This window comes from Rousettus aegyptiacus, unplaced genomic scaffold (genome assembly GCF_014176215.1).
Source record: "Rousettus aegyptiacus isolate mRouAeg1 unplaced genomic scaffold, mRouAeg1.p scaffold_m13_p_7, whole genome shotgun sequence".
Lineage (NCBI taxonomy): Eukaryota > Metazoa > Chordata > Mammalia > Chiroptera > Pteropodidae > Rousettus > Rousettus aegyptiacus.
In genome coordinates, this window is record NW_023416310.1 from 25178248 (window position 1) to 25193716 (window position 15469).

Genomic DNA, 15469 nt, shown 5'->3' on the forward strand with positions numbered 1-15469 from the left:
TGGGGCATTCCCTCTTGTCTTCACCATCTGTCTTGGTCAGTGACTTGTGTGGCTCTTTGCCCATGCCCTGCATGTTTGCACATTTGGACCTGGACTCTGATCTTCTGAACCCGAACCTGCTAAACCTGTTTTCACCCAAGCTGAAGGACTCAGGGAACCTGCTTCTTCCCCCGGGGCCAGGGTTTGGCTTACTCCTTAGACAAGACAGGCCAAGCTCTGTGCTGATGGTAACAAGAAGAGAATATTTCCAGCCCAGATCCCTCTCGCAAGTTTCAGGCCTGTTCATCCATCTTTTTCCTAAAGAGAAAGCGTCTACCTTGATGTTTCCAAGGACATCTTGAATGCAACCCGTCTAACACTGAACCTGTCAACTATCCCTCCTCCCCCAACTTGCCTCTCCTCCTGTATTCTCTACTCACCGAATCATACTTCTCTCCACCTAGTTGCTCATACCTCCAGACCTCCCAAAAGTCACCAGATCCTGAAGCTCCTACCCCTGAAATCTCTCTCAAACCCATTTACTTCTCTCACCTCCCACCGATTCTACCCTAAGTCAAGCCATCATCCCTTCTCACTAACTTTCCAGCTGATCTCCTGGCCTGGGTTTTCTGCCCTCTCCACTTATTCTTTTTGCTGCAGCCTGAATCGTTCCATAAACATTCTCTTATATCTCCCTTCAGAGTTTCCCATTGTCCCTTAGGATTCTTTTTCCTGCCCCAAATACCCAGCTACCTCTTATTCAAATCCACAGCACTCTGTAGGCTAAAAAAGGGAATCACTAAGGTAATTATGTTAATCTTCTAGGGGCTCATCCTTGTCCCCATTGTGACTTCCAGTTCCTTTTCCACTAACTGGAGGCAATGTTGTCACTAGTGAAGGGACCTTGTGATACAACCACTTGGCTGAACTAGTTCCCCTTTGAGAGCATGAAGGAACCAAGGAATCCTAAAACACACACTTCATAAAGGACATTCTGGGATTGGTCCTAGGTCTCTTGTTTTTAGCACAGGAGCTGGATGGAAGGAGGAGCTCCATGACTGTAGAAGCTGCTCCTTACTCTGGTTTCCTTTCCTTTAGGGGCTCCCTTGTTTTGATTCTTGCTGTTACATGCCTACCTACCTTTCTCCTGGGATACAGCCTTTAAAACCCAGGGACTCCTTAGAATGGCTGAAAAAGGCTGGCTTTTTTTCCAAAAAAATTTTTACTTTATAATAAAGTAAATTCATGAAAAAAAAAAAAAGAAGAAAAAAGGAACAAATTATAAAAACACAAGCAAGACGTAGCCCCTTATCTAAAGCTTGGCATCTGGTTTCAGATTACTGTAATTACATTCTAGACCCCCAGGCTCCGTTCCTGAGTTCAATATCACAAAGCTCCCAGACTCTGTGGCCAGCTCCATCTTATTATTCTGCATGTATAAAAACTCAATCCTGAAGCTGAAACAAAACCAATTCTCTGTCTCATCTATAGCTATCTCGCTTGCAGCTTCTACTTCTCCTTAGCTAAATGGTGGGACACTAGAGATTGACATAGGGAATGTCCTGTGCTTTTAGGCAATCCCATATCTGATTCTTTAATCACAATAGTCATGTTAGGAAATTTTACCCATGAGAGGGCTGGATTTGCCCTGGTATTTCTGGCATGGTCTAAGAGATACTTCTTCCTTTGTAATGAGGATGGCTGGATTAGAGAAAAGGCACCTAATAATTATGAAGCTCTTAACATGTGCCAAACACTTTATATACTTAACTTTTGCACAAGCCTTTGCCGTAATTGTCAATCATTAGTTATATTTTGTAGAATTGGCGGCTCAGAGTGGTTAAGTAAATTGTTCAAGTACTTCAAGCTAAACAGCCTAAGAATGAAGTTTGGGCTGGTTGATTACAAGTTTGTGATCTGAACCATACAATGTAAAGGAAGTAGAGGTGCCTTCACTTTCTTTGAAGGTGCAGGCTTTTCTACTCTTCTTTGTCAGATTTGAGTTAGTCTTTCATTCTACAAACATTTGCTGAACCCCCTTATGTGCATACTTTTTTGGTATTAGGAGGTATAAAGGTTTCGTGGACTAAGTCCTTACATTCAACTCTATACTTGTTTCTCTAACTATACCGAGGTCATCATTCATTGGCATCCCCCCCGCCCTCTCCCCCCCCAGATATTAAGCCCATCATTCACCAGCATTTATTCTTTCAGATATTGAGCACCTATTATATAGAAGACACTGGCCCAGGAGCTTGAGGTAGAAGAAGCCAACTAACTACACAGAATCTAGAGGAGGGAAAGGGCCCAGGTTCTGTTACTAGCGCTTCCTCCTACTCTTCCTCACCAAGTCTCTGAGGACTTTCAGAACAGGGCTTCTGGATAAGGCTGTTTCTAAGGAGAGGAGGTAGGTATAAATGGAGTTTTTTGGCACCTGTTGCCCACTTATTGATGTTAGTACAGTCATCACAAACACCTGGAAAGGATGCATAAAGCTGGGGAAAGGAGACAGGCAGACAAGAAACTAATGGAAATACAGAAATATTTTGACAGGAAAAAATTGCTCATTTATTTTAAAACAATAGGAATACCCTTTAAAGCTTGTGATCCATTTCTTTGCAGTTTATAGATTCTAGAAGGCCTGTTCACTTGGAGAAAGGCTTTCTGGTTTAGAGAATTCTAGGCCAGAGGAAAAGTCTGAATTATAATGCCAGTACTGCTGCCAGTTTACTGGAGGACTCCAGGTGAATTATTCAACCTACTTATGTGTCAGTTAGGAAATGCAGTGATGTCAGATAAGTCACAATGTTTTTGGTAGGATCTCCAATAAATAACAGCTATGTAGTGTGCATAACAGAACACTTTTGCTTTTTTCTCTGGGTCAAAAGAGCTGAGACAGGCTCACAATTTGTCACATGGTATAAAACCCTTAGGAATCTGAAACTTTCTGGAGTTAAAAAAAAAAAGCAGCAGACACCTGTTATTTGCATAGTGCTTTATGCACTTTACAAAGCATTTTCAGATATCTTCACAACTGATCCTTACTCTACCTGTGAAGTGGAATTGGTGTCCCCATTTTATAGTTGAGAAATCTTGGGTCACACAATCAATCAAGGTAATTCAGGCAAAGGTGCTTTATTTTGTAATTTTATTTTTTACTTTGCCTCAGCTATCTAGAAAATTATGTTTTTCATCTCAATAATTTGTAATAGTGGACCATCACAAATGCCATTACCAGACAAATAAAACAGGATCTTCTTTTCTGGAGACACCTCCCATTCCTACCCACAATCAACAACGCATAGCTGTAAATCACTAGAAACTACAAACAGCCCACAACAGTAAGGGATCATCTTCATGTTTATTATACAACAATGCCTGGCAGTTTGAAATAGATTGGCTTCTCTAAAGAAAGTTGCTCGTGTTTATTTGGGGGACAGCCAGCTAAGATTCAACTCTGTTTGGTTTTTCATTTCTATGAGAGTAGGAAGACTGAGAAAACAAGGACTGTCTAGAGAATTAGCATGGAAAACTAACAACTATGTAAAAGCTTTAGGCACATAACCGAGTTAAGTGTCTATCAACAGCAAGCCGACTGACACTATACCCTCCTTTAGGGGTGGTGGTGATGAACTGTAGAGCCCTGTTCCCCTACGAACAAAGGAACACCCTGCCCCCACTGTCTTCGCCCAGCAGGGCAGCGCTGTATGTAGGGGCTGTCTAGAGGCAAGTCTTCCCGATGTGGGAGAGCCGGTTCTGTTTAGTCCAATTCGGTAAACGTTGATAGACCTGCCAATGCATTTAGGGTGGACTTGGATGACTGTTAGTTTTTCTTGCCTTGTCCACAGTTGGGCCCCTGCCTGGGGCAGCTGGAAGCACCTGGGGTCCTCCTTGTCCCACGGCCTACAGGTTCCTGGCCCGCCACATTAACATCACCACAATGAAGGCGCCCTGCCGCGTGCACTCATTTGCATCCTAGTGTTTGCTTTGAGACTGGAACTCACGTGCTCGAGGTCACATTTACTGGGGCTTCCAGGGACGGAAGCAGAGGGGAAGACCTGTCTTGGGGTGGGCAGGTGACAGAGTGCGCTGTGTGGGACGGTAGGGGTTCCTCAGAGGCTGAGCCCTTGCCTCCACCCCAATTCTCTAATGGCCCCTGGTTCGCATTTGCGAGTGCAAGCCTCCCCTGGGTCAGGACCCTTGCCCTAGGATCCTCCACTTCCAGCAAGGCCCCCCGAACCGGCCCCCTCCCCATTCCCTGCTGGCCCGGCCCACTTGGCCTTGCTAGCCCGAGGCTGGGGGCGGGCACCTGCCCCCACCTCTCGGCGTCCCCTCCCCTTCACTTCCCCCTCCCCTCGTTCCCTCCTTCCCCTCCCCCGCGTGGCGAAGCGGCGGCGGCGGCGGCGGCGGAGGCGGCCGAGGCTGAGGCGGCGGCGGCAGCGGCGGCGGCGGCGGCGGCGGGCGGGGCTCGGCTCGGGCTCCGCGGGCGGGCGGGCGGACATGGCGGCCAACATGTACCGGGTCGGAGGTAGGAAGGCTCGGCCCGACCCGGCCCGTCTGGGAGCGGGCTCTGGGAGTGGGGGGTTGGGGCGAGTTCACCCTAACCGCTGGGAGCCACGGGCGCTCAGGCTGAGGGCGCGGGGGGCCGGGGGCGCCGGGGCTCGCAGAGGGGTATGGGGCTGCCCACCCTACCACCCTGCCCCCACCCCCTGTCCCCCCACTGTGGCTCGCAAGGAGCCTAGGCTCACCCCCACATCCGCCCAGTGTTTCAAGGCCAGGCCTGTACTTGAGGGTGTGAATTATCAGATGTCCCCCTCCATGAAACTCCCATGGGGGTTGGGGCCGTCGAGCCCCCTGATTGGGTGGTCTTTCCTTGCGTGGCTTCTAGGCTGTAGGTGTTGTAGAGGATGGGGGATAAATCCCCATCTTCTTCTCAGTGGGAGTGTGGGGTGGGGGCGGGGGCGATGGGGTCCAGCCAGGGGCACAGCTGGACAGGCCTGTCTGCGGGGACAGGCCCCTGCACCTCTCCTTCACACCCTCTTTACGTTTCTTGTCCTGCGCCCCAAGAATAGGGCTTGGTGGGGCCAGGGCACCGCAGGCAGACGTGGGGAGTTGAGCTCTGCCTGGACGTTTGCTCTCCCGTCTTGCCTCTTCCCGGCCTTCTGCAGAAGAGAGAAATAAGGTCAAACAAACTTTCTCCCTACTCACGACGCCCTCCTCCCTCTTTCCTGGTAAAATAATAATTCAGATAAGTGGCGTGTTTGCGTGTGAGACTTGCTTTTGCTTTTCTTCTCATTAGCTGAGCTCCTGATGGATGGTGTTGGGAATGGCCTGCGTAAATAAATGAGGCCACTTTGCAGAAGAGACACAGGAAAGAGCCACTAAGATAGACAATAACAATGCAGCCCAACCTCTCCAATAAACACACAGTGGGAAATTTCCAATGAGCCTATTAGATGAGAGGAAAAGCCACACTTTAAAAATTTTATTCTTATTTTTGAAAGCCTGCAGCAATTTTTTTTTTATTACAAGACCGTAAGTGGATCTGGATTACATATGGTAAAAGATGTAAAAAAGACTCTGATATCACCTTGGAGAACTCTGTCAGAAAGTGACCCCCCTCTTCCCCTGTCTTCCTAGATAGAGCTGTGGAAAAGTTTGTCAGTGTGCATTCTCTTACTTGCTCTGCTCACCTGATTTATTTATTTATTTATTTTTTTAAGTTGGTGATTGAAATGTACTTTGGGCTACTGAGCCTTTCAAGATGCTCTGAATTTGTTTTAGGTCAATAGTTTTATGTGAGAAGCATACTCTAGGGCAAATTGGTTTGGAGAGAAAATATGTGGAAGCAGTTATAGTGTGAAAGACACATGTTTAGTCAGCCCTGACTACTCAGTGATGACAAGAGGTGTTTTTTGGTTGTTATTAAAGAAATGATGTGTGGGATAGGGGTCCAAGAAACTCGATAAAACATTAATTGAAATGAAAAAGCAGGAAAATAAGGGTCTGCGAATAATAGGCACACGAGAATATATTAAAGTTGCATCACTAAAGTTTGATTTTACCAGGGCACGAGTTACATGCTTCATTTTGAGTGTGAATTACCTAATGCAAAAAGTCATAGATATACAAATGTGAACTTTCTGTTGAAAAGATTAAGCTCTTTACTTCCTTTAATTACAGATTATGTCTACTTTGAGAATTCCTCTAGCAACCCATACCTAATCAGGAGGATAGAAGAACTCAACAAGGTATACACTTGAGTGTTCTTGATTCTAATATTAAAAAATAATTGTTTTCCATTGAAGGTAATTGGGTAAAGGGCACAAGAGATGATTTTACTTTCAGTCCCAGACTATCTGAAAGTAGAGATTTCAGATTAGAGAGTTATTCAGGATTCTGAAAAGTCTTTTGCTTTTTATAATTACCTTTGATACTAAATGTTATCGAATACTTAACATATACAGATTTCTTCAGATTGCTTAGAACTTCTCAGAGCAGGTCACTCTGTAACTTAGTCCCTTTTTATATTTATAGTTGTAATTCATATTTCTCCCATTTTCCTCTTCTAGCTTTAGAAAGAGGAAGCTAGGAAATAGAATATTGAAGAGAATTTGTAAAATTCTGGACTAGGTTAACTAATAAGAATACAGCTTTGTATTTTAGGCCCAAGTAAGTAAAATTTTTACATTAAGGTTTGTCTTCGATTGCTGGTGTCCGGGACATGAGAACCATTATGACTTTACAGTGGATGAGCTTTTACAGTGGAGGCACATGAAAATAGTCATAAAACTACATGAAGTATAGATTTCTAATGATGCTCTGGTTTCCTCTAAACCACTTTGAGTGTTATTTGTGTAGCTTATGAGAATTCATAGTGTTAAATGTTTGGGGCTGCCTAGCTGATTGATAACCTTCCCCAAAATACCATCTGGAGACTGGTCCAATTTTGAGTTGCAGGAAGTCAGATTTGGCCAAGGGCATTCCTGGTTTACAAGCCTTGAGATCTTGGTTTGCTTCTGGGATTACCGCAGTGGCCTTTTAAAAATTTCTGTAGTATTTGAGACTATCACCAAATGAAGACAATGGCCTCCGGGTTGGATCAGTCTGTGGGCTGGAACTGTCTCTCTTTGATCTGCATTCTTGCTGCTCTCCACCTCATACATTTGTCTCTAAGAACGGGAGAAGGCGCTGTTTCTCCCATGTACCCACCCACCTATAGTACCCTTTGGTTGTTACCATCTCATGTACCATGCTCTTTTTCGATATCTTTTATCACCTTCAGATATTCTTAATTATTGTATTTATTTGCGTTGCCTATTTTTCCCAAACCAGAATGTTAGCTCTACACATGTAATGATCTTTTCTGTTCACTAATGCATCCCAAGTGGCTGGCACATAGTATAGCATTCAGTAACTATTCATTGAATTAATGGATATTTCTCAAATATCTGATACTAATCCTTGTACATAGTTTTACTGTTTACAGAGTGTTTTGATTTATTCATTTCACAGATATTTCTGAAGACCTGCTACTTGTCAGGCACGTTTAGGTATCCACTTTTAGGAAATAAAAATGAAAATAGGTCCGATGGTAGAGACAACCTTCAGCCAAATAATCCCATAAACAGAAGGAAAATTGCAGCTGTGCTAGATTTACAAATGTCAGAGCATGATGCTCTGAAAGTGTATAACCTGGGGATTCACATTTGTTACCTCTTTTGAACCTCACAGTCACCTAGAACCTTTAAGGTAGATGCATTATGAATTGTAGTTGTGATGTGCACAGTGGTTAAATGAAACTGAGTTACACATCGAACTTGAACCTGGATCATTTCACACTCTTTTATCATCATCTTACCATTTAATTCAAAGTATCCCCTTCCCACCAGTCCTTACTTTCTACCTGTGCCTCTTTGCTTTCAGCAAAGAGTCATTAATATAATAATGGTCCTTTGGAAGCTGGGGATAACTAAACTATGAGAAATGGGACTCTAATTTCAGATAATGGCAGTTTGGATGGTGTACTGGTGAGCAAGAACTGAGATTGGCTAGTTAAATACTAAGTATTTGCATAGGGCCTTTATTTCCGAAGGAATGTGAAGAAGGTATCTCATTTTAAATAAGTCATTAAACAAATATTTATTGGGTACCTATTATGTACTAGGTAGGCACTATGTTAGGCTTAGAGATACAGCTGAACAATATGGAAATGGCCTCTGCCCACACAGGGTCTACATGAAGGAGATGGAGACACATGAAAAAGATGAGTTAACAGGAATAAAGAAAATAGCAATAGTGTTAACTTCCGAGAAGGAAGTAAGAGCCTTGACATAAGGAGTAACAGGTCACTTCCTTTGGATAGGGAAAGAAAGGACTTCAAGGACATTGAGGACTAAAGGATGAGGAAGAAGTAGCCATGGGAGAGAGGCCACAAGAGTGTCCTAGAAAGGCCTTAAGAAGGTCAGAGGTCAAGTTGTCAAAGTCGATTAGAAAATCCAGATGATTTTAAGAACACTTGATATATATTTGATAAGCTAGGAGAAGGGAGGGGTGTTAACCTATTTTATTAACTATCTTATAACTTTTTTGTTTAACCAAATTCCTAGGAAAACCTGTCAATCACCATTATTACAGAAAATTCACTTTTATAAGATGGCTCCTGGTTTTTTAAAAAATCCTATTTAAAATGTTACTTGTTTAGTTTGAAAGCTAGACTACGCTATTTTTTTTTTTTTTTTTTAATACTAATAGATTTAGTCTCAATTTTTTTTTCCAGAAAAGTTTTGGGCACTTTTAGGTGCAAAACTAAATATCAGTAGATGAATACAATTCAACATTGTTTACTTTATAATCTCTTTTCCTCTCTTCTAATTTGTTCTCAGATATAGTGAAGATGATCTTGGAGAAAGAATATAAGGTTAAAATAGAAAACTTTTTGGAAAATTTTATTTAGTCACTATCTAGATTGAATTAGATTGAATATTGCTCTTGCTTCTAAAGATTAAGCCTGCATACATGTTGAAAGAAATGTTTGTGCACATAACCAGGAAGTTTTAGATATTATGCTTGTGGATAAATTAGCATATTATTTGCTATTGTTTTTTCTTTGTCTGTATGTTGTGTAATTTATATGTCTTCATATTCTGTATGTTTTATTAGTCTTCTAACTTGCTCTGAGATTTTTAATTGATTTTCATTTTTTTTGGTGGGGGAGGAGAGTCATTAACTTTGAGCATCTGATGAAGCACCCTCCTTTCTACTTGTTCTTTACTTTGGGTAAACCATAGACTTTCTGAAATGGAAAGTGTTTTTTAAAAAAAATTAAAAAATAAATGTACTTTCTAAGTCTGAGATAGAAACAGACATGAGTATGAGGTTGACTGAAATGATTTTAGAGCTTAGGAAAAGCCTCTTACTGCTAGAGGATATTTTAGTAAATGTGTTTGACAGAATAGAGATTTAAGAGGCTGCAACCTAAATGGAGAAAAGAACCCAGGAAAGAAATTCATGTTTATGGTGGGTTCTTACTTATACATGTCCTTGCTTTTCTCATTTGTGGGTTATGCTCAGTGCCTCCCTTTTACTCAGTCCCCCAGGCTTCAGCTTTTGGGCTCTTTTCCTTCTTTCCTAGCCGACTGAGGCCCATCTACCCCATTTCCTCCTTCTTGAAGCTTTTTTCTGCCCTTCCTCCAACAGGTGGTACATCCTGCCTCTATGAGTGAGAAGTGTAGTCTGGAGGAGACAGGAGGAAGTAAAGGAAAATAGTGCTGAGAGTATTGTCGAGGATGTTTTGCCTTTATGCATTAGTTGTGGGGAACTAGTGAAGGTTTCTAGTCATGTGAGGGACAGGATTACACCTGGGTTTTGGAAGGTTGGAGAGGAGATGATGTGACCAGGCATCCTTTCTGAAGTGGAGGCTCAATGAGGGTGGGCACCATGTATCTGCAGTGCTTAGCTCAGTGCTTGGGCACATAGGAAGGGCCCAGGAGAAATTTGGTGAATAACCGAAGAATATGCATATATATATATATATATATATATATATTTGAATATGCATATATATAATTCATATATATATATGAATTACCAGACTATACTATACATACTAAATATTTAGCTTGGGTCTTTTCAACTGCTTGTAGTGAAGGATTTTAAAGAATTTTCACTATCTTAGACTGCTTTTGTAAAATTAAAGGTAGAAAAATGAAATTTAAAATAGGCTTATAAGAATACAAGCCCCTATTTTTCATTGTTAGGTTTAATAGCTATAAAATTAACTTTCAATTGCTATAATACAGTTAATCTTAAACTCATTTCATTACACATCAACAGTTTGGACTGGGCCTTGGACCGCAGTAGTTTGAGTAGCCCAGCTTTAGAGGGATGCTTGGCCGGGTGGGGGTGTGGAGTGTGTGTGTGTGTGTCTGTGTGTGTGTGTCTGTGTGTGTGTCTGTGTGTATTGTAGAGGAATACTGTAGTTGTAAAGTACCTAATCATCAAGTGTGTGCATAGGTCAGAAGAGAATATTTTTTTTGAACTGTGCCCCTCTACCCCAAGCAGCTTTAAATGAGAATTTAATGTTTTGTAGAGTATTCCTATGGAAGGAACTTACTGGTAAGGCAGGAAAAAATATGCATTGAAACTCTTGCTTTGGGTTTTTAATATACTTTTGTGTCAAGAAGACAAAAATGAAGTCATTGATAGATCTTATTTATATGGAAATAGTGGCCCATTCATTTAGCAGATTGTTGGATCATTACTTCTGTAGAATGTATTTGATCACCTATGGTGAAATATAGAAGCTCTTTGGTTAGGATTTAATATGATTTCAGTTTTAAGGGGCAGTATTTCTACAAGACTATTTTTCACTCTAAAACTGCTGCTGAACTTAAAATAGACAAATTTACTGCGGCACATATATATTCTTATTTCTTTATATTTGAATATATCTGTAAGCCCAGAGAAATTCTGAAAGTTTGTTTTCAAATGTGTTTGAATTGGAAATCACAATAGCATTTTATTGTACTAGATGTGTTTTTACAGGGAACTTTGTAATGAATGATTGACCTTCTTGAAAGCTCTCAGAATTCATAAATAGGAGAGTTGGAGCCTGGGCCCCAGCTGCAGTAAATTACAACCTAACCGAATATTGATTGTATTCTAGACTGTAGTCAGAAAGAAATAAGAGCTTCAGTGTTCATAACTCAAGTTTTTTAATACTTTCATATATGAAGGTAAAGTAAGTACTACTAAGATTATTGACTTATGAATTCACAGACTTCCTTGGGCTGGAGAATACTCTTCTAATCATCTGGTCCATTTTGCGTGATGGCTGCCCCACACCTACAGAACTTCACCATTAGTCTAATGTGGGAGTGTTCAGAAGAGGGCTGGGTGATTATACTCTTAGCCTGTGCTTCTGGGAGTGGGTTTGGAGAAGATACGTTTAACAGTCTTAAATAAGTTATGTTGTGGCTGTTGAAGTTTTGGGGATTAGTTTCTTAAAGCTAATCAGATTTAACCATGTCTGGGTTTAGTTGTTAAAATGGTTTCATCACTTTAGTTTAATTGATGCCAGTAAGTTATTTTATGTTTGACATTTTGGTTTCATATGGAACCTGAATAAATGTTGCTCATCCTTATTTGAAGTTTTCAGCTCTCTGATTATCCTGCAGTTGTGGTTGGCACAGTGTAATGAGAGTGATCTTATGATTGTGCTGTTTCTAGTTTTGTTTTATAAACTTTGAATTTAATATTCAGTACAGATAGATGACTTTTATCTTTCTTATTTTTTAGACCGCAACTGGCAACGTGGAAGCAAAAGTAGTGTGCTTTTATAGACGACGAGATATTTCCAACACGCTTATAATGCTTGCAGACAAGCATGCTAGTAAGTTAATTGTTTTTTTTCCCTTGGATTAACACAAAAATGTTTTAAGTCTTTCGTTTTTCATGTGAGGAAAAATACTTTTTTCGTTACCTATAGTTTTTTACTTTCTCGTTTGTCTTTTATTTAGATGACAGTAATTTTTTGGGTGGTGCTTGGTGTTTTAGTATGTATTTTTTTTTTGAGGTTACGTTATATGCTTATCAATTAGTAAAATGTTGAAAAAGAAGTCGTTGCAAGTAGACTGTAGCAGACAATTAGGTCATTGTTTTGCCATCTTCTATTTTTGATGGTAGTTTGAGGGTACATGTATGAGGAAATTTATATTTCACTATTATTTTTTGAGGACTTTTTTCCCCCCTCTAAACAACCAGGTAATATTTACATTTTAAAAAACTTTGAGTATTATAGATATATAGTATTAGTATATATGAAAAAAAAAGTGCTATAAGAAGTGCAAAGTGATATTTTGATGTGAATTCTTATAGATAGCAACTCCGAGTGCTTCTTTATAGTGTAATATTTATTTTTTAGGGTCCAGTCAACAGCTTTGACACATTTTAGCATCTTTTTTTTAAAGCACCAAACACATTCATAAAAAAGTGATTTAAATTTTAAGAAAGAAAGTGTATATGGACTAGAAGTACTTTGTCTTGAAAGCCATTTTCATTCTTCAAAACGCATGAGACCAGCATCATATGGATGTGTGTTTTTCACTTTGATACTACGACCTGTAATACTTTGTTCATCAGGATCTTGAGGCTTTAGAAGTGATCTGGTAAAGGGTAAGGGAGGCTGTTGTGTTCACAGGTTTGTTCTGTGTCTGCTTGAGAATTATTTATCCACTATGTCGCCAGTTTAAGCAGGCAGATTCCTCGTGTCATAGGTTAAATTCCTACTGTGTATTCTATATAGTTCATGGTGTTTTTCAGTTTTTTTTTTTTCCTATTTTTGTATAGGAAGTATTCATTATGATACGGGTTGTTGTATAACACAAATTAAATATTGACAGATTCAGGGCATTCATATTTATCCCTCATGTGGACCAAAATAATTGCTTTAAAAAATGACAATCTAAAATTTGGCCATAGCCAAAATCTATAAATTCAGTGTATTAGTAAAGTGTCTATGCAAAATTATTTGGATCTTATTCACTGTTTACAACATAAATGTAAGAAAGATAAAATGTCTCATTTATATTCCTATACTTTTGTACTTAATTTAGCTTCTAATGTAGCTTCTAAACTTGTTGCTGCAAAGGTAGTAAAGTATAATGATTGTTAGTGGATCTGCTAACTGTTCATGGAGGGTCTTAGCATGCCTGCATCCTGGGGCTATTTTAGGCTTCAGATATAGAAAATTAAGTTTCTCAGAATTTACTATGGTCTTGATATTGACTCATAGAAACCAAATTTTGAGAGACTTAATCAAATTATATACTGGTAGTTACGCAGTTTAGAGAGAGACTTGGGTTCAGATTCTGGTTTGCTACTTGCTATGGAAAAATTTCTTCTCATTCATCTCCATTTTTCGCATCTGTAAAGTGGGATTGAATAAAATCTGCTCATTTCATGTTGTATGTGTTTTGCTGCAATTAAAAAATTGATAAGAGAATTAAATGACCCAAGGAAAAGGCTCTTAATGGGTGCTCAGTAAATGTCAGTTGGTTTTTCTGCCTCCTCAGTAATTGTAGGGCATCTCTTTGGGTGGATTACTTCGATCTATGTTTACTTGTTTTCATTCATAATTTATTGATTTACTCTCATAGGTGATTATATGTCTAGATATGATAGAGTTAGAGGTATCTTACTATATTTCTGTTGGTAGGGACTAAAATATAAAGTGGGGGAGAACAAATAAAATTGTCTGAAAAATTCATGCTTTATGAAGAGATTTAAGGGAGGATTAATGGTGAGAGTGTCATGTATTAGAAAGATTTCAAATCTGGAGTCCTGGGTGTGGATGACACTTAAATTTCTTGAGCCTTAGTTTATCCATTTAAGAAACACCTGGAGCAAGCAAAGTCACCAGGGATCTCGATGAACAGAAGAAGCACTACAACTAGGGAGAGAAATAAGAAATCACCCTACAACGTTAGAAGGTAGGAGGGGACGAATGTGCAAGGCTGCCTGATTCCAGGTAGCTGAGTGGCACAGGGTATGGCAACGGCAGCGGCGGCCAGCAATTGCAGAGGCCTCTTTTTTTTTTTTTTGGTAGGAATGAAGTGAGTGGTGGTGTGTGTGTGTGTGTGTGTGTGTGTGTGTGTGTGTGTGTGTATTTTATTTTATTTTATTTTATTTTATTTTATTTTATTTTATTTTATGTAGATGTCTCTTAAAGGGGACTTGTCCGCGAGCGGACTTTCCCGGTGACAGACCTTCTCACTCTGAGCACCAGTGCCCCCCGTTGGCTGCATGGGGGGCACCAGGGACTTTCAAGGGGACACTGATTTGTCGGAGTGAGGGCCAGAGGTGAGGCTCTCTTCCTGGCAGAAGTGCAGGAGGTGTCCATTGTTCCTCTGTTGAGAACCTCCCCTCTCCCAGTGTGTAGCCTCAGAGTTTCCATATCTGAGATGTCAGAGAACTAGATAAGAGGTCACTCCACCCAGAGGATTCTCTGAAACTCTGCCTCCCCCAACACAGCCCCACCCAAGTTGCATCCAGTTGTTATCTCAGTGAGTCTGGTGCTCCTTGTTGAGCAACTCCAAGACTCAGACTGGTGGCAGCTGGCCTCAGATTCCAGCGTGGCCTCTTGAGACAACTATAAGCACAACATCTGTAGATTGCTTGCTAAATCTTAACAGTTCAGTAAAGCTGGAAAAAACAAACACCTCTCGTTCCCATTACTCTGCTTTAACAGTTACCAGTACATGACCAGTTCATTCATCTAGACACCCTGACTTGCTTGCCGTATTACTTTAAAGCTCATCAGAGAAATCTTACTATTTCATCTGTAATTATCTCAGTATGTATTTCTAAAACAGATGGCCTCATTCAAACTTGCAGAGCGCCATGAATATACAAGGAACTTCTACATGCCCTTTACCCAGATTTAGCAATTTACATTTGCCCTATTGACGTTATCTTTATATATATTTATATGTGTAAATGTGTGTGTATATATATATATATTTTTTCCTGAATAAGTTGAGAATAAGTTGGAGACTTCAGTATGTTTTTCCTAAATGCAGGAAATGTTTTTATATAACCATGATATAGTAAATAAGTCAGGAAACCTAATATATAAAATTATTATCATACAGCCCTTATTCAGATTTCATGCATGACCCAATAGTGTTCTTTAGAGCTATATATTTTTTCCTTTGTCTGGAATAATATCCAGGCTTACATATTGTAGGGATGCCACAAAAATAATGATGTGTTCTCAGTGAATTATATTAGGAGGCAGTCAGCTTTGTTTTAATTTGGTGATGTTAGGTTTGATGACTTGGTTAAGGTAGTGTCTCTTTGTATTTCATAGTTATTTTGGGGGAGATACTCAGCAACTATGTAAATATCTTGTTCTTGGTCAAACTTTAACCTCTTTTTAGCATCCGTTAATCATTTAAGATTCTGTAAACATTGATATCATTAATATCTA

General features: G+C 40.1%; 1 protein-coding gene across 7 annotated transcripts in view; it reads left to right on the forward strand.

The window, feature by feature from the left end:
* Positions 1-4376: 4376 nt before the first annotated feature.
* MTA3 (metastasis associated 1 family member 3) overlaps positions 4377-15469 on the forward strand; it is a 134844-nt gene continuing 123751 nt past the window's right edge. For all 7 annotated transcript variants that reach the window (XR_001596572.2, XM_016142241.2, XM_016142239.2 and 4 more), the window contains exons 1-3: positions 4377-4507; positions 6163-6230; positions 11779-11872. Coding sequence is in view for 6 of the 7 variants with exons in the window: in XM_016142241.2 (XP_015997727.1) it covers positions 4480-4507; positions 6163-6230; positions 11779-11872 (190 nt within the window). In the remaining variant the exon portion in view is untranslated. The remainder of the gene's footprint in view (positions 4508-6162; positions 6231-11778; positions 11873-15469) is intronic.